At 46.4% G+C, this 19,773-nt stretch overlaps 1 protein-coding gene across 1 annotated transcript in view; it reads left to right on the top strand.

Moving 5' to 3' along the window:
* Positions 1-19,773, top strand: part of Cfap54 (cilia and flagella associated protein 54) — a 281,209-nt gene that overhangs the window by 22,538 nt on the left and 238,898 nt on the right. Inside the window, exons 6-14 of the mRNA XM_038314435.1 lie at positions 4,442-4,585; positions 6,824-6,937; positions 7,061-7,162; positions 9,787-9,985; positions 14,509-14,690; positions 14,780-14,942; positions 15,688-15,773; positions 18,295-18,429; positions 19,428-19,578. Of these exons, the coding sequence (XP_038170363.1) occupies positions 4,442-4,585; positions 6,824-6,937; positions 7,061-7,162; positions 9,787-9,985; positions 14,509-14,690; positions 14,780-14,942; positions 15,688-15,773; positions 18,295-18,429; positions 19,428-19,578 (1,276 nt within the window). The remainder of the gene's footprint in view (positions 1-4,441; positions 4,586-6,823; positions 6,938-7,060; positions 7,163-9,786; positions 9,986-14,508; positions 14,691-14,779; positions 14,943-15,687; positions 15,774-18,294; positions 18,430-19,427; positions 19,579-19,773) is intronic.

Below are 19,773 nucleotides of genomic sequence, written 5' to 3'. Positions count from 1 at the left end.
CCAACCACCTGTCTGGTTCTCATGTCCTCCAGTGCTGGGGTGAAAGACATGTGCCCCGGTGCCTGGCTTTTTCAAGGTTTCTGGGACTGGAAATTAGGTCATTATGCTTGCACATGGCATTTTATCAAAGGAGCCCTTCTCCCAGTCCCTGAGTTCACATCTGTAATTGCATAAGACAGAAGTAGATTCTCTAGCTATTTTTTGACTGGTGTAAGCTCCCAGTTCTGTGGGACCCAGGCACTATGGCCACCCTTCATGGTTGCAGCGTCCCTACTATGTTCTGGGTGCTGTGGAAGGGCTTTGCATGCATAGCTGTACTCACCACAGTCTTCTGAGGTAGACATCATCAGTGCCACCACCACTAGATGGTGACATCATCATCATCATCACCACCACCACCACCGTCACCACCGTCTGGACAAGAGCTCACCATGCTGCTAAGTGCTTTGGTGAATCTTCTCACAGAGTCCCCGTGCCAAGACTTTAAGGAGGATATTGTTTTCATTCAACTTACAGACAGGGATGCAGAGGCTGAGAAACCTGAGTTTGCTCACAATTCGGGTGGTAGTCTGAGGTGTGCTGAGGCCATTGCCACGCTGTACCACCGCACAGCACCCTAAGAGCGATGCCTGTCCATTCTCCGAATTGCTCCTGCCCTGCCTACCTTCTTCTGGCTTACCTACTCCACTGGAGGAGCTGTGTGGGAGGGGCAGATCTTTGTCCCTAAAGGAATTCAAAAGACCGAGACTGATGAAGGGCTTTTCCGTGGACGGAAACCACTTCATGTGTTCACCAGTGTATGCTTCTGTATCGTGGGAGTCATCTGCCTGAGCCTGTTATTCTAAACAGTCAGGTGACCCATTTGCTTTGGGTCACAGAATACATCTAGCATCCTCTGTGGCATTTAAAGCTGCAGTCTGGGACTTAGCAAACATTAATATGCTAGCCTAAGTATGGATGTACGCTTTACTTTTACAGGTCTTTCAGTAAAGTATTCGGCTTGCCCCGCGATCAAGTCGCTCATGTATTATTATATAAACGAAGTCAACCTGGAGATGGCGCCTGACATAAATGTTGATATACAAGGCTGCAGTGCCATCCTGTGGCCGAGCTCATTAATTGTGTGTCTTTTCCTGCTGACACCTGAAGCATGCATCCTTTTGTGGGGCTCACAGTTGAGATCCATCCATCTACTTTTCGGCTTTTTGAAGTTTTGTTTTTCTGGGAAGAAAATTATCATGCTGTAGCCCATACATTTTATTATGAGATATAATTATTTCTAGCCTTTAGAGCAAGAGAAAAAAAAATGCTACAAACTGAGGTTTTTTTATCTTTTTCCTTTCCCTCCCTCCCTCCTTCCCTCCCTCCCTCCCTCCCTCTTTCCTTTTCTTTTTTTTGGTGAAATGGCTTTTCATCTCCAAACTCGAAAGCAGGTTTTCCAGTGAGTTTTGGCTCTCTTCTCTCCTTTGTCGAGGCTTCGCTGTGTGGCGGAAAGAATATTGCACTTCGCAGTTCATAGACTTGAATTCCAGTCCTAGTTCATCTCTCTCTCTCTTAGAAGCTGTCTACACTCTGTGAGTCAGATTAGGTTAGATTTAACTTAGGGTCTCTTCTGGCAATATACACTTTGCTTTTTCTCTTTAATTCCAACTCCTAAAGCCAAACCCTAGTATGGTGTGTGTAACCGTGAGTGGAAGCTATTTTCATTTAGAAACGTGAAATTTCCCATTGCAGAAGTCCTGAGGGATTTTGCAAAGGCATGCTGATCTGAAGAGGTTATTTTCACATAGTTTCACTCTATGTTCTCTGAACTGCAGAGATCCAGAAATAGCATTGTTGTGGAGTGAGCAGTGGGTGTGAGAAAACCGTCAGGAAGTTCTGACGATGCTGGCAGAGTAAACAAACAGCCACGGCAGCAGGGGCACAAAGCACCAAGGTGACATGGGGCTGACGTGGCAATGGCGTTCAGAACTGGTCCTGCATCTTCTCACTGCGGTCACCAGCGCGCCCTAGAGTGAAGCCACTAGACAGTGCGGGACAAGGGAGATGAAGTTTGATGAGCTCTATGGAGGCCCGGCATAGCAGGAAGCATAGGCCGCTTGGGTATTCTCAGGTCCGTGGAAGGCAGTGTTCAGAAGTGAGTTTAGAATTGTTTGGTACTTTTCCAGAAGATCTAACCAGAACCAAGCGCTGAGAGCACATCAAGGTGGATTTTAGTTTAGATGATGAAATCTCTGTTGTCATTATTTTTCATGTTGGAAATTGTTCTATGCTACCATGTTATGTTCCTTGTAACTGGGGCAGGAACTCTTGGTAAGGGGAGGATGTGGGATGTCCAGGGTTGGTGCTGGTGATGTTGATGGGGAGGAAGTTAGAGGGGCTTCCAGCCCTTTTGTTTGGGTGATTGCTTAAAATATTTCCACAGCCCACTGGTGTGTTTCCACTTTAGTGAGGGTCAGTTTGCTAGTCAACAAGTATCTACTGTGTGTCTACTGCTTGCCAGGTAAGATGGGGTTGCAGTGATGGGGAACACACAGGAGCTCCCTAATCTAGTGGGAGGAGCTTCAGTTCCTGCCTGGATTGGCAAAGATTTGCACATTGCTGTTAAACGTTCACTGTGTCCAATAGTTGCTTCTCCTTTGGGATGGAAACTAAGTGGAGGTGGAAAGTTCTGCTCTTCCTTCTTCGGAAGCACCAAAGATGGCGGCAGTGTCTGGCTCTCACCCCTGCCATTCTCAGTTTGATTATTAAACACCACACGAATCTGGTGGGTTTGCTCAGCGTTCACAAAGCCGCGGGGCCTTTTGGATACCTTTCCCTCTCCAAGGCCAGTCATGGATCGTTTGGAGAAATTACCCTTTGGTTATGGAAGGCATATTTTCATACTGTGAGAGAGGTTTTGTTCCGCTGTCCAGAGTTGTCGTTATTTGAGAATCCAGGATGCTTGTCAGTTTTCCTGTGTTTGTTGCTGAGGGTGCCATTTCTAGAGCATATGCTGGCTAGTTTTATGTCAACTAGACACAGGCTAGAGTCATCTGAGAGAAGGAAACTTCAGCTGAGAAAATGCTTCCATAAGATTGGGCTAGGCAAACCTCTAGGGCATTTTCTTAATTAATAATTGATGTGGGGGCCGGGCGGTGGTGGCGCACGCCTTTAATCCCAGCACTCGGGAGGCAGAGGCAGGCGGATCTCTGTGAGTTCGAGGCCAGCCTGGTCTACAAGAGCTAGTTCCAGGACAGGCTCTAAAAAAAAAAAAAAAAAATTGATGTGGGAGGGTTAACACCATTTTGGGTGGGGCCAATCCTAGGTTAGTGGTCCTGGGTTCTATAAGAAAGCAGGCTGAGCAAGCCTTGGTTGGAGAGCGAGCCTGTAAGCAGCACCCCTCCATGGCTCCTTCAGCTCCTGCCTCCTGGTTCCTATTCTGACTTCCTTCAGTGATGAACTATAATGTGGAAGTGTAAGCCCAATAAGCCCTTTCTTCCCCAGTTTGCTTTTGGTCATGGTGTTCCATGACAGCAGTAGAAACCCTAACGAGGACAAGTGCTGGCAGCGTACTGAACACCACACCTAGGGGAACGTGCGCATTCGTTCTTTCTCCAGAGCAGCCTGGCCAGGATGTGTTAATCTTCCCTTGGTGCAGATGACAAGATGAGGTCTAGAGAGTGCAGGCTAAGTTTACCTGATTTCAGTCTGACTGTTTCCAGTGAACATTGGAAGTCTGCAGTAGTAAGCCCTTTCCACGCTGCCCGTCCTCCAAAACCAAAATAACATACCATGCCACAGACCAGCCAGCAACTTTGGGTAGCTCCTAGACTACAGTTCATACATGAAGCATGTTGCTGAAAACGAGCCCAGCTCAGAGGCCACTTAAGGAATTATTCTAGAGCGGTAAGGACACTCTAAGACAGCCACTTTGAGATTTGGGGGTTTTTCAACTCAAGAACAAAACTTCGAGGCATGGGGAGATGCGCCCTTGGTAAAGTACTTGCTTTACATACATTAAGGCCTGAGTTTGCTCTCTAGAACCCATGTTTAAAAAGCAGCCAGGCACAGCTGCACACCTATAATCCCTGCACTGGGGAGGTGGAGACAGGCAGATACTAGGTCGAGCTGGCCAGCAGTCCAGTTGAGTCAGCGAGGCCCAGGCTCAGTGAGAGACTGGGTCTCAAGAAATCAGATGGAGAGCAAATGGGGTGACACTCAATGTTGACTTTGGCCTCCACATGCAAACACATACATGTGCACACACAAGCATAATATGAACATGCACACACACATAAAACACTACTAGTTTTCTTTGTCCCACTGTTTATGGTACCTTTGATAGGGGTAGCCAGCAGTCTGCCCGCATAGCTTAGACTTCGGTGTTTCTAAATAATATCGCTATAGATCGTGATGAGATGTGAATCAACCCAGCTGTGCTCTCTGCTTCCCTCCCCAGGCCTTAGAATACCTGCTGTGGGCCAGCATCTGCATGGAGTCCTCTGTCCCGCTGCTGTCCATCAGGTACCTGACCTGGAGAGCCACTCTTTACACTGCTGTCTGCCAGTGCCACTACGACTGCCAGGCCAGCATCCACGGAGAGGTACGTGGCCTTCAGATGGCTTCAGCATTGAAAATGCAATGTGTCAGACCCTCTCCCGGGTCTCCAGGGAACACAGCAGCCAGAGAACAGAAAAAAGGCAAGGCGGTGAAACTCCTGGTCTTATCTGAAGGCATCTTCTTGGTTATTCTGCTTTGTGGCTTTTTCGTTCTACTTCTTGCTGTCTCCTCTTAACTCTGGCTCTGTCATCTTGGGCCTTTTTTGTTCCTTTTACCCCTTATGGGGTGTGTGTGTGTATGTGTATATATGTGTATGTATGTGTATATGTGTGTATACATATGCACATGTGTATGTGTGCCTGTATGTATGTGTATGTATATGCATGTATGCATATGTGTGTATACATATGCACGTGTGTATGTATGTGTATGTACATGTGTGCGTGGGGGGGGAGCAGGCACCACAGTGCACACGTGGAGGTCAGGGGACAACCTTAGGTGTTGGGCCTTACCTTTCACTTTGGTTCAGGGTCCCTTGCCTGCTATTGCTTGATCCAGGCCGCTTGGCCCGTGAGCCTCCAGGGCGCTGCCTGCCTCTGCGTCCCGTGTTGTCATAGCAATGCTATGACAGTACTGATGTGAGCTGCTGTGTCTGCCTTCACTTTGGTTCTGGGGATCCAAACTCAGGTCCTTCTGCTTGTGCATCAAGCCGTCTGCCCATGGGCCTGCCTCCCCAGCCCTCTTCGTCCCTCTCCACTCTTAGTCTCCAGTTCCTTCCCTCAGTTTGTTCTCACATGGAAGCTCCTTCCCTGCCCAGTTTGAGACTCCACTGCTACCTATTATACACTTGCCTGACTTCCCGTGGCCTCCAGGCTTATTAGTTATATCTGGTCCCTCTTTTTTTGGTACGTCTTTTAGACCTAACATTTGACATGTAACAAGCTCCCATTGATTGGCACAGACTCTCAGCATAAATTTAAAAGCGTATTTCCTGCTGTACACGGTTCTCAGTTGTCGGTGAATGTAGCTTCTGAAAATAAGAAACCACACCTCTTCATTCCGGCAAAGGTATCCTTGTTCCAGGATGCTTGCCCAGCCTGGTGAGAAGCCTGCTGCTTGGAGCTCAGTGTGCCCTTAACCCCTGGGCTCGGAGCCTGGTGCAAGGCACAGCTTTCATGGCTGTGCTCACATCTACTCCTTATCTGTTTACAACTCAACAGACAGAATTTGGCCGTTAGTGGTTTCTTACATCTGTTTTTTCCTGCCTGGATTAATTCTGGACAGTTAGGTGGTAGCCATCCCTAGCTAGAGGAGCAGCCTAATTCAAACCCTGCTAGACTATTTTTTATGGCCCAAGATAATTCTAAAAGCTGCTCACCACATATGCGTGTTTAACTCAAGTTCTCTAGGGGAGGCACAGTTTGCAACATGGCCACTGCTATGATCAGGGACCTAACCCTGGTCAATCTGATGTTTTGATTCTTATTGATGTTAGTGCCTACTGGAAAATTTATATATTCCTTCATTCTAATACTGCAACTGGCCTGGGACTTTCATTATTAAAAGCTATGAGTGAAGCATTTTTTTAAAATGGCCAAATCAATAACATGTAATTTTGGCAGCCAGATGTGCTAGCTGTTGCCCTCTGGAGCCACCTGTGATGTAACCTTTTGCTACCAAACTCTTCTCAAGGGCTCTTCCGAACCCTTGCTATTGTCTCTAGAGAACTGTCACGTGGTGAAACGGTTCCGTGAGCTAGCCTGCTTTCTTCCTGCCTCTCCTTCTGGCTGCTCGGGATTCCTCTACAATGTGTATTGGAGATCTGAAAATGAATACGGCCTTTTAGAGACGCCACACTGTAGTGGTCAGCGTGAGAGAAGAGATTATATCTCACGTTATCCTGGGAAGACTGAAACTTGGGAAGACCATCTTAGGATGGTGTATGTGTGTGTGTGTGTGTGCATGCGTGTGTGCATTATTAGCGGAGCAGTACTCTGTACAAAGGTTCTATCTAATCCACATCTTGGCTTTTTTCTAAAAATTCCATAATTCATAAAGTTAATGTGTCAGGATGTTTATTAACTTTAGATTTATAGGGCTTAGTGGTGCTCACAGGAAATGATGGATTGGAGAGCTACTGTGTGATAGGAGTCAGCAGCAGCCAGCAGTTTAATTCAGATGAAATCAAATGCCTCAGACATCAAAACACACTGTTTTTATACATTTTTAATCACCATTCTCCAACTTATTGTGAATTAAATTTGCTTTAATTGCCACACAGGCATTTGCTCGACGTGCATTAGCTAAAATTGACGAGTTAAGGCAACTGGAATTAATGAGTTCCTCCAAGTCTCAGGAGGACTCCCGAAGGCATTACAGAGAGGCCACGATAAAGGTATGAAAATTTCATGGAATGGAAAACATGTCCTGCATGGCGCTATTGATGGCACGTACAATCTTGGTGGCTGGGGCATGCGCCCTGTTTTCTCTTCATGGATGATTCTTCTCTTGGAGACAGATGGCCGTGATGATCTTCAAAAGAGGAGTGTTCGAGTCCAGAAGAAAGAACAAAGCCGTGTTCAGACCGAAGATAAGAATAAACCTAAAGGAAGCTCAGAGCGTGAGTCCCCAAGACCTTCCCTAGACGACCCTGTGCAGTATGCCCGGGCTGTTCTTTTGTATCTTTCACACCCGGTTGCTAACGAGTGAATCCTGCCCAACTGAGACACGTATACATATGCACGTGTGTATGTATGTATGTGTATGTACATGTGTGCGTGGGGGGGGGGAGCAGGCACCACATTCCACTTCTCCCTTTGTGCCTGACATCATCCCAGTTTTGCAACGCTAATGGGTGAGAGGCGGAAGATGAGCTCGGGAAAGGCTTGCATGAAAGACCTTTGCAAATGACGGTCCTGGGTGGGTCTGCACGGACCCTTGCCGGGGCCACTTGGCATTAGCTTTGAGGTTTTCTCATTCGCTTTAGGTCTACCATGGGGAGTATCATGAACTAGACTGTTTGCTCACACCAAACAACCCACACATCTCGGAAGGCTTTGAAATAATTTCCCACTGGAGTTAGGAGCCAACAGAGTCACCAGGGGGCCTGCTAACGGGCTGTTCAGGATTAGGCCTGGGAGCCGTTCTTATGGTTTAGACATTGCTGGCTTCTCCGCTGGAGGATGACAGAGAGCTTAGGGAGCTATGATGCCCAGCAAGGAAGTGACTTCCTCCTCCAGATCCTAACTAGCCACACGGCCGCTCCCAACCTCAGCATCAAATACTGTCTTGGGGGAGTGAAAGAGATACTCTCTGTGGGGTCCAACCCTTTCCTCCCACCCTCCTGTCCTCCCATCCTCCTGTTCTCCCTTCTTTCTTTAGTCTTCCCTGTTGCCTCTCTGAGTTCAGTGTCCTCTGGGCTCAAGTCTCCTTCCCTTGAAGCTCTTCCTGACCGTCATAGACAGTCTCGGCTAGCTCTCCTCTGTGAGAGGCTATGCAGGGACTGGAATGAGGGCGAGCTGGGGAAGAGGAGGAGCAGGTTCTGACAGAAGAGCCGCAGAATCTCCAGACCTGAAAGGGAGCTTGGAAACCACCTGCTGTGGCGCTTTTCAACCATACAGGAAGATACCAGGACTCAGGGCCACCCCTACCCCCAGCCGCCATGCTCTGCAGCACTGGAAGGTGAACCCGAGTCCAGGGCATCTCATAGTGCCAACCCTAGCTTCTCTCTCCTCAGAGCTTGCACCATACAGGGCTGATCCCCTTTCCCTTTTAAATTAATATTTGCAAATATTATCTCGAGCCCAGGGCTGACCTGCTGTTGTTTAGCATGACTATTTTGACTACCGATTCAGGAAGAGTTTAGATTACATGGCGATTTGTTTTCCCTTCTTGTAGGCCTTTTCCCTTGTGGGAACCAAATTTAGAAGTCTGAACCTTCAGGGCCGCCATACTGAGCACCCAGTCAGGAGGTGTAGTTATTCTTTTAGCAGAATTAAATATATCCTCCGAAAACATTTACATTTCTAGATAAAATTATATTACAATTCAGTCATTTGGGGGTTCTCAAAAAAAAAAAAAACAACCCTGCCTTTTGTTTGTTTGTTACACAGGATCTCACTTTGTAGCCTGGAATTCACTAGCCCAGGCTGACTGTTATGTTCACCAATTAGGGGAAAACAGCATTTCGTTTATGAGACTTCTAATTATCAAAAGGCTTATTCTAGTATTTATATCTTTATTTATTTATTATTTTTTAAATATAGTTTTAAAGCACTGTTTTAAGCTCTAGTACAACTCTTCAGAGGAGTCCTCACCTCTGCTGGGGGAGAGAGGACAAAGTATAGACTTCAACTTTTCTTGAGGTTTTTAATGTCCGGTTGGCCTGTGGAATCAAAGATAAGAGCTAATGGGTAGGGAAGCTAGTCCTGGGAAAACATGGCTCAGGGCAGCTTTATCCCATCTCGGCCTTTCTTTCTAACTTTGCCTCTAGAAGAAGAAGAAATAAAGCAAGGGAATTGTGGGAATGTGGCTGGCATTCTCCAGCCAGGTATCAGTTCTGGAGATGCCAACTTATAGGCACCAGCTTCCTCATTGGCAACCTATAGGCTGAGAACAGGCCATTTGTCAGAGGGAATAGTCTTAAACTATTTAAACAGCTGGAAGTGAAGTCACTGAGTGTGAAGGAGGGTGGCTGGAAGCCTCAGGAGCTTACACAGCCTCAGGGGCCTAGGCAGCAGCTTGCCTTCCATTGCACTAACCACTGAACCCCTAGTTAGTGACACCTTAAAACAATGCCTCAGGTTTGAGTTCGAGGACATTCTGCGTGAGAATCTCCTGCAGCATTTACCAACACTGTGTGACCTAAACTCCCAGATTTTCTGGACATTTGTCCTTGAATCTAAAAGGGATCCCCAAGTGACCGTGAGGTCAGCAAAGTTCGAGTATTAGCTCCCTACAGCTGTCACCAAGGATCCACAAAGCACGCGGAGACAGTGTTACCTTGATAGATAAGCACAGTAAATAGTTTTCTTATGCCGCCTTGGAAACACTGGGCACATGAGAAAGAGCAAAGTCTTTGGTGTGGCGACTTCCTTAAACGGTGTCTGAGGTGATGTAAAAGGCCTGCAAACTGTCACCTCACCGCCTCCTCCCTAACTTAGCTCTAACTCCCCTCAGCACTAGGGAAGCAGGCAGCAGTAGCCTTTGCCTCCTAGCAACTTGGGTTTTCTTTCTCATATCTAGATGATATGGCCACGGACGGTCACGGAACGGCTGCTGGATGAGCTATTTGACAGTACCTCCGCCCGCTTTCTGGCTGTCTTGGAAGCTCTTGCTGACTCGAGCAGGCGAATCCTGCAAACTGGACCTCTGGTGACCGACGAGGTGGAACTCCGTGATGTTGTCTCGGAACTGTTCATGGCTGGAAAAGAACTTTTGATACGTAAATAATATGTTAATACTTTCTAGTGGACACTGATCGCAAACACCGTCAGCATGATGGCCCATATATGAGAAATTAGTATCAAGTTTACAAATTGACCTTGAAGCCAGTGACCATGCTATAAATAATTCATTTCTAGGTTGTTTTTTATTTTCTAAAATATGTCATTATCTCTGAGTAATGACAATTGCATTTCTTTCTTTTGGGATTTACTCTCTTAATTTTCCCCCTTCATTTCCTGATTTATTGCACTGTCTGGAATCACCAGAAACACACGCTGATATTCTCCCAATTAACGTTTTACCAATAGTTCAGACATTTACTACAGTGCTGTATAGATTCTTTTTTTAAAAAAAATTCAGATGAAGAAAGTTTCTTTATTCCTAATTTTGATAAGGTTTCTTTCGTTCGTGGGGATTGTTCATACCCGTTCATGCTGTGTATGTGTACGCGCACGCACGTGCGTGCATGTGCGTGCGTACGTGCATGCGTGCACTCAGCCTTGCCTGTGAAGACGGGAAGGAGTTCAGGTATCTTTCCACTTTTTTTTTTTTGAGTCAGGGTCACTGATTTTGTTAAACTGACAGGCCAGCTGCCCCAGGGATCCTCTTGTCTCTGTTCCTTAGCTCTGGATCACAGCGTGCCCGCCATGCCTGGCGTTTTACACGGATAAACTGAACTCGTCCTCATGCGTGAGTGGCAAGCCCTCCTTTGACCGAGCCATCTTTCCCAACCCTCTTTCCATTCTCGTAGTGGTATCTATTATGACAGAAATTATTATTTTTATTTCTGTTTTGTGTCTGAGTCTTCTGCCTGCATTTATGTCTGTGTTCCACTCGTGTGTCCGTTCCCCTGGAACTGGAATTACTGATGGTTGTAAGCCCCTGTGTGGGTGCTGGCAAGCAAGCCTGAGGTCTCTGGAAGAGCAGCCATTTCTCCGGACCCCGGAAACTTTTAAATTTTAATGTAGTCCAGTTTGCCAATGCATCCTTTAGAGTTAGGCCTTTTTGTTTTGTATTTAAGAAATCTCTGCTTTTTCGATGCCCCATGGTTCCTTCCCAATAAATCCTAGTGTTTATTTATTTTGCATAAGGTCCATGCTATTTCTGTTGGTATGAAGTAGAGCTCACCATTTGCTCGCTCATGTGGCTGTCTAGTTAACGTAGCACCGATTTTTGAAGACAGCTTCCTTTCCCTGCGGATATCCTCACCCTAAACTTGGAGCTTCTGTGTACCCCATTTCCTCACTCAGCCGCGTCCTGCCGTGAGGTGTCCGGTTGCTGCCCAGCAACTGCCCACTCTTATTATTCCTGGGTGGTGTTCTGTGGCCCAGTGCGCCACGGTTTGTTTACCCATTTGACAGTGGAGAGATATTTGGGTTGTCGCCAGTTTGGAGCTGTTAGGAATAAAACTGCTGTGAATTTGGAACTTTTATTTGAAAATAATGTACCACTTCTGTGGTCTAATTGCTCGTTCCTATCACAAGTGCACTTTAGTTTTGGAAGAGACTGCTGTCATTCTCTCCAGGTTTGCTGTGCCATTTAATATTCCAGCCTGCTGTGGGTGAATGATGCAATCTCATAGCAATGTTGACAGCATTGGAGCTGCCACGATTTTTTTTTTTTTTTTTTAGTTATTCTTATAGGTAGATAATGGTATCTCCTTGTATCTTTAATTTGCAGTTTTCCTAATGGCTAAAGACGTCGTACAGCTTTTCACCTGCTACCTGCAATCCTTTTTCTCTTTGCCTGCTTCCTAAATACACTGCCGGTTCTCTTCTGGTCTGCATAGAGCCTCTGATTACTGCCTTTCTAAGACCACCAATAGTTTTATGAACGTGTGCTTCTCACGGTTACTTCCCAATTTTTATTGCATCTGTCTAAACTGATTTCTTTTGGCTCAAGTCGAAACATTGAGGACTTTAAGCACCAAGATAATAGATATAAAGTCTTGCTTTTTAAGGCTTGTTTATTTTAGCATCTGCATACTGTATCTCCATGTCTTGGGCACAAGGGATTCTGTGGGGGAGTTTACAGCTAATTAAACCTTGTCGTTTCATAGATTTCAGATTTTATGCTTTTATCTTTCTTATGTTATTCTTATGTTTGATCACACCGGGTACAGTGATACAGAGATACAGGAGGCATTTTGAGCTCTTGTCATATATATATATTATATATATAATTTATATATATATAAATTATATATATAATATATATATAATATATATATATAATTTCCCATTACTTTTTAATCCTTCTCTGTATCTACCTTTCATTCTTCAAAACAAATGTCAAGATTTTTATAGTCATCACCAACCTCCCAACTTATTTTTCCCCTCTTTTTGTTCGATGTTATTACTTCTGAGAGTGCTTCTCAACGTGAATTTCCCAGTCACTCATTTTTGCTTTATTTTTTCCTGTTCTGGCCTTCTGTCCACCCACTGCGTTCCTAGCCTCAGCACTGGTAGACTCTCCACCTCATACTTCTGAGGTCCTCTCGTTTCTGAGAGAGCACCTGTGCTTCTTGTGGTAAAGGATGCTCACTTTGTGGGTTTTCTTAGAAAATACTTGCATATTTAATTTTCTTTCCACATGACCTGACCTTCTGCGTCCTTGCGGCAGTCAGCTGATTTTTTTTTCCCTTCAAGTCAGGGTTTCTCTGTGTTGCTGTGGCTGTCCTGGAACCCACTCTGTAAACCAGGCCGACTTCAGACTCATAGACATCTGTCTGCTTCTGCCTCTGCCTCCTGAGTGTTGGGATTAAAGGCGTGTGCCATCACCTGGTAGTAGCCAGTTAATTTGGCTCTGATTTCTACCTAGGAGGAGACGTAGGAAGCCAGATGTTAGCTTGTGTAATTTTAGATTATGTGTGTGTCTACCTGAAGGCAGTGAGCCTCTAATCCTGCACGTTAATGAAGGCCTCATGTCTTCATTTAAAAAGCCCTGGGAGAAACTGGGGGGATGGGGAATGATGATCATGATAAGAATATTTTATTATATTATATTTTATTATATTATATTACATTTAGAATATATTATATATATAAATCTGTTTTCAATTAAAAACTTTCTCAAGTGATAGTGGCGTTGCTGTGAAGACACCATGGCCACAGCAGTTCTTATGAAGGAAAGCATTCAGTTGAGGCTGGCTTATAGTTTCAGAGGTTTAGTCTATTGCCATTGTAGTGGGAAACAAGGCAGCGTGCAGGCAGACATGGTGCTGGAGAAGGAGCCAAGTGTTCTTCATCTTGATCTGTGGGCAGCTGAAGGAAACTGTGTACCTGGTTGTAGCTTGGCTATCTGAGACCTCAAAGCCCACCCCACAGTAACACACTACTCCAACAATGCCACACCTCCTAATAGAGCCACTCTCTATGGGCCAAACACTGCAACACATGAGTCTATAGGGGCCATTCCTATTCAAACGCCCACAGTGAGAATTTCTCTGATCTCATCCACTCAGATTCTAAAACTTACCTCATCTGCACATACCCTGTACACAGCTTTCATTGAAAAAGGAGGACTATGTTTCCACTTCTTCATGAAGTCAGATTCTTCCAAGCACTCCCTGTATCCTGGATTCTCTTTCATCTTCTTGCCTGGGTGTCTGTGAGGTGGTCAGACATGCCAAGAGAATTGCCCGTGTCTACTGCTCTCAGGTCTTTCCTTCTGCTTCTGCATCAGGCAGCCTCTGTTCCTCCCCTGTTATTGAAAAACCCATAGATGGCCTCCTTTGTGCTCGGTGGAAGCTCACTCGGCAATGCTTCGCTCCCACACTGTTCTATAGGTTCTGTAGCTCTAGCTCCTGCCGACTCTCTTTCACTAAACACTCTCCTTGGCAGCCTCCTCTCTCTCTGCCTTCTCTTATTTAATGATGCTTGCGTGCTCATAGCTGATCCTGCCAACTGCTGTGAATATATATGGCTACTGATGACCCCAAAAGCCACCCTCCCATCTCTAGGTCTTGTTCCTAAGGTCCAGCTGCCCACGAGGCTAATTCACCACGGAAGTGAATTTATATTCTGTACTCCTTCGACTCCTCTGCTTTAAAAATAGATTTACTTATTTTTGCTTCATGTGTATGGGTGTTTTGCCTGAATGAATGTGAGTGCACCATGTGTGTGCCTGGTGCCCTGTGCCCTGATGTCTGCAGAGGCCAGAAGAAGCCATTGGATTCCCTGGAACTTGCATTATAGACAGCTGTGAGCTGCCATGTGGGTGCTGGCAACCAACCTGGGTCCTCCGTGAGAACAGCAAGTGCTCTTAACGCCTGGGCATCTCTGCAGACTGCCGTGCTTGCTCTTCTGAGTGGCTTTAGGAAATGTTAGATGTCCTCACTGTTTGTCTCTATCCCACTGTGCATTTGCCCACCTAGGTCTCTCACGTGGCCCACAATGAGGCTGGGGACCGGGGCCATTTCTTATCATTGTTTTCCTAGAGCCTGATAGTGTCTGATGGCTCATGTCTGATAAACGTCTCTCTGCATGAATGGCATCCAGACATTCCTCTCTCCTTTTCTAGTTTCAAATGTTGGAGCAAATGGGAAACTTGATTTCCCCAAAACGTCTCTCCTGGAGCATGTGGTGGAAAGGAAGAATATCATTTCCTTGCGTGCTGCTGTGAAATTTGCAAAGCTGGCCTTCACTTACGAGGAATGGGGGTTGTTTGAATCACTAGCTGCACAGCTTATCTGCTTTCTCCAGGTAACACGGGCAAAGCCCTTCCTGTGTTTTTCCATTCTGCCGAAATGGCGTTGACTTGCTAATTACCTTGCGGGATCTACTCTTCTCAGAAACAGGAGAGCCCTGAAAAGAAGGCCGAGAAGGATCTCATTCTCCTGCTTGCGGTAGAGCCGCTGATCAATCTAAAGAAAAGCAAAGGCCTGATCTTCCCTCTGGAAAATGATAAGCAGGGACAGTCAGTTCACATTTATCTAAAGCATATTGCTTGTCACGGTGAGTATTTCATGTTCAAGGTGACTTTGTGGTCGGGAGCAGTGGAGTTGGCGTGTGGGAGGTCAGAAAGAGCTGGGTGACAGGCCATGTGGTTCCTAGTCACATGAGGACATGCATGTGACTCTGGAACCGCTATTGTCACAAGAAGGAAGGCCCATGTAGGTGTCAGAGTCACTGGGAGATGAGCAGGGCTGCTGGGCAGAGGGAAAAGGGGGATGGGACGGGCTGAGCAAAGAGAAAGTTGGGTTGCGTCCTTCTCTCCAGCGTTCAGGATTTTCCGTTCTAGGGCATCAACGACTTAAGCACCATCGTCTGCATGACTTACCATCTAGTCTGCGTTTAGATCCGTGGGATTCACTTGACTTCGTGTGCCTGTGTTTCCCACGTTCTTTTAGGCGTCACATAGCCGCTCTCTTGCAGTCAACCACGTGTGCCCATAGTGATAGACTTCCCTCGTCTATCGGTACCGGAATAATTACTTTTGTACTTTTCTCCAGCTGCCGCCCCTTCAATTTCCCTCTGGACATAGGTGACACACATATTGTGGACTAATAATCAGAACGCTAGTCTATTTCATTGAATTCCAGCTCCTGAGATGAATTTTCACACGGACACATCTTAAACAGCTGATTGGCACGCTAAACGTTGCAGCTGCCATGGGTGCCGTTCTGTAAACTCGGTGTTTTGTACTTGGTCCTTCACAGTCGCTGTCCTGCCCTCATCTTCCTCTGCCTTTCGCCTGCAGAGTCTTGTATGAGGAGCTGCGGATACTCAGAAGATATTTTCAGTTTGGCAGCCATTCTTCACTTCTGTGTCTGTGCCCCTTCCAAGGTGAGGTTAACTCTTTTGAATAAGTTGTGACAGCGTGGAAGGAAAATACCTTTCAATAGTCTGGTCTAGCTTGAGGCCAGGTTTAAAAGATGGCAGGATCTGCTCGTAAAGTTGTTAGTTATTTGCTCGTCAGGATGCTTCCTTGAGCTGGCGGCCGACTTGGAACTCTCAGTTTCTTTCCGTTGTCATCCTTTGGGTGTCAGTCTGCTTGCTCCTTTGGGGAAATGTATGAGGCTGGCTGTATTTCATCCAATGAGCAGGGGACCCTGCAGTGGTTCTGGGGAAGAGTGGATATGTTTAGTGCAGTATGGCCACGGTGCCTTTCAGCCCAAGGTGGCAATGTCTGCTTCTTGTCCCTTTCTGCATAGTGGCCAGAATTTAAAAATGGCCCACATGCATTGGGTAACACCAGTGTCTCAGGGCCGTCCCAGTTCCCAGTTTTGGTTTTGAAAAGAGGGACTTACTGCTCTCAGGCTCCGGGGAAAGCAAGATCTTGATGTGCTGTTCTTCTGGGTGCTGGGAATCCAGCTCTCCCTCCCTCCCTCCCTCCCTCCCTCCCTCCCTCCCTCCCTCCCTCCCTCCCTCCCTCCCTCCTTCTCTCTCTCTCTCTCTCTCTCTCTCCTCTCTCTCTCTCTCTCCCCCTCACCCCCTCTCTGTCCTCTCCCTCTCTCTTTCTCTCCTTTCTCTCTCTGCCCCCCTCTTTCTCTCTCTCTCCTCTCCCTCACCCCCCCTCTTCTCTCTCTCCCCCTCTTTCTCTTTCTTGCCGCCTCCCTCCCTCCGTCCCTCCTGCCCTCCCCCCCTCCCTCCCCCCTCCCTCCCTTCCTCCCTCCCTTCCTCTCTCCCCCTGCCAGGGCAGGGAGGGATTGACACTAGGGTCTGAGTTGACTCATACTCTAGCACCGAGCTGTACCACCGCTGGTCTCCTATCCCTACTTTAGAGTTCGGACCCCAGGGTCCCCAGGGTGTCTCTGAGCAGTAGTGCTCTAATCTGCTTTCATTACTTTTGTATGGAATATTGGAGGAGTCATGACGTTTCATTTGAAACTCGGGTTCATGGTTACGAAGAGCAGAAACTCACTGTAAAGTTTTACATTGCTCTTTTTCTAGGTAGATGAAACAGAATTGGGGATTAAAATGTGCTTTACTCCTATGGTATTTCTGTTTCTTTTGAATTTATCAGAGTATCTTGGAACCTGTGGTAGATTTTTTTTCCCTCACAGTGCCTGGGATAGACCATAGGGCTGCATGTAGCTCTATCCAAGAGCTACCTCCCCAGCCCAGCTTTTTCCTTTTGATTTTGAGACAGAATGTCATTAAGTTGCCCAGGCTGGCCTTGGAACTGAGGTCCTCTGTCTCAACCTCATGAGCAGTGACTAGCTGGGATTATAGGCCTGCATCAGCGGACCCTGCCAGGTATTTCATTTTGAAAGACAGGCAGAAAACAATGATTATAATCAGTGAACTTAACAAGAAGGAAAAATCAAGGCTTAAAGGGCAAAGACCTTGCACTCATGCATTTAAAAAGAATACATGCCATGTCTTAGTGCAGCTCAGGCTGACTCTGGTCCGAACATTTACCCGTGTCTGGGATCTGCTCAGTTCCCTGTGCTGCACACCATATTCAATCTCGGAGCGTCCAGAGGGCCCACATTTGCTTTATTTTAGTCATAAACTTCATTTACCTCCCAGTTCAGCTATAACGAGTCCCCTTTACTTCTGAAAAGAGCTAACTAATTAGGAGATAACCTGTCCTGGGCAGTGTGTTGATGCCCACGTGGGCATCTGCTCAGTTCTGCTCAGTTTCTCTCCACTCTCCTGTCCCTGCTCCATCTCTCCACCCTCAGATTCTCTCCCCATTCCCCCTCTCCACCCTCCTCTGCATGCTCTCCTCCCCATTCCCCCTCCCCACCCTCCTCTGCATGCTCTCCTCCCCATTCCCCCTCCCCACCCTCCTCTGCATGCTCTCCTCCCTATCCCCCCTCCCCACCCTCCTCTGCATGCTCTCCTCCCCATTCCTCTCCCCATCCTCCTCTGCATGCTCTCCTCATTCCCACTGTGTGCTCTTCCTGCTCCTGGTACCACTTTACCCTTCACTCCTCCAGCTCTTTATTACTTTGATAGAAGTTTAGAAAGAGAAAAGTATCCTTTGCCAGATTGGACAGATTGGAGAGGACTCTTTGGTTTGCAGACTTGGATGAAAATGTTTCAGATTTTTTTTTTTTTTTTTTTTTTTTTTGAGAGCAGAACCACTTCACAGAGTGCTAGGTAAACTCAGGAGCCGGTCTGCTTAGGCTGACTCCTTCTCACCTGTGACTTCCGGGTCACTTATCTGTGGGGAAACCCCATGGGCTCTCTTTGTCTGTTAATGGTGGTGACATGGAGGCACTGGCCTTGCGCACTGACTGATGAGGGTGGACAGGACAGTGAGGCTCACGGGAGTGCACACGCGCTGTCACGCAGGGCACCTTACAGGCACCCGTCCTCCTCCTCTTACTGACGAACTCCTCATCTTCGTTTTTAGGATGTGCAGCCTGACAGGGACATCATTGTGGACATAATAACCTTCTTATGGCAGAAATGCAAGCTGGGAATCCAGAGGATCAGCATGTCCAAAAACGACTACGCAAGATATTCCCACAAGATCAGCACTAGCAAAGTACTCCCTTTTCTTTGACGAGAATGTTTGTGTCTTTATTTTTTAAACTCAAGTTGAGCCCACATTTCCAGTCCAGGCCTCCCCTCTGATCTACCCCCTAAGTCCCATCCTTTCCAGATGTGTGAGGTGGGAAGCTGTGCTTTGTGGTGCTTACTGAGCCCTTCCTGGGACGTGTGCTGCCGCGCCCTGGCCCAGTTTGGTTTCAAAGAGTGGAAAAAAGGTTTCATTTTTAAAGGAAGGAACACATACACGTCTAGGCCGTGTGAGCTTGGGTGGTGTTCATCAGGAAGAGTGATAGTATGAGCACCAAGAAGACGGAAGCACCAGAGTGCTCTCCTTCCCTTGATAATATATATTAGCTGCTCCTTGGTAATATTTATTGCATAGCAGAGCTGTTTTCCCCATTGGAAAGAGAAAGTGGGGGGATTCGAGCATCATAAAACTGGGAACTTAGATAAAATATTTAGTAATACATGTTTAATTTCTAGTGTGCCTGAACTTCCTACAAACTATTGTACTGATCCAACATTTTGGTTATGTTCTCTATTAAGTGATGATTTGGGTAGATAAATACAGGTCCATCGTAGCTCTCAGAGAATCCTGGCAGGTTATGTGCTATGCTTTGGGGATACAGTCCCAAAAGTCAATTTCTGAGCACCTAGAGTGGGGCCAGAAGTACCTGCCCACTTGGCTGACTTTGTATTTTGAGAACATAGCGAATATTGATGATAAAGAAAAATAACCTCATAAAGTTTCCATAGCTACAGGCATGCATATTGTAAGCGGGTAGATATTTATGCATGTTTGTAAACGCATCCATTGTTCAATATTTTATTAAAGTCACTTTATGTTGTTTATGATTGAGATACATTAATAAGGAGGCCTAGGTACTACTTGGTTGTGGTCAGGGCAGGAGTAAAGGAGAGCTAAAACTGAAAACTTTTCCTCTTCAGACAGTATCCTTCTAATTAATTCTGATTGGCATTTTCCTTCCGCAGTGGGTGTATCTCCTGTGGCAGATAAGCGAGGTGATTCACTGCTACCGGCTGGAAGATTTGGACATCGTGATGGTGGCAGAGATCACCTTACGATTAAGTGAAATATTAGAATCTTTGGGAAACCCGAAAAGAAAATTCAGTAAATCTGCAGGTAAATGCTGGGATGAAGTGCTCGGTGAGATTGTTAGCATATTAATTAATATTAATGATGTAGACATGCATTAGAAGTCAGGGTAGCTGCCAGTAGCAATTACTGCTGCTGCCCTTCAGGGCTGTAGCATGGCACCCGGTCTTCCTCTTCAGAATTTTCATAGTATCCAACAGGATAAGTAGGGGTTGTCTTTGT

This window comes from Arvicola amphibius, chromosome 17 (assembly GCF_903992535.2).
Source record: "Arvicola amphibius chromosome 17, mArvAmp1.2, whole genome shotgun sequence".
NCBI classification, from domain to species: Eukaryota; Metazoa; Chordata; class Mammalia; order Rodentia; family Cricetidae; genus Arvicola; species Arvicola amphibius.
This window is presented reverse-complemented; position numbering and strand designations above follow the sequence as displayed.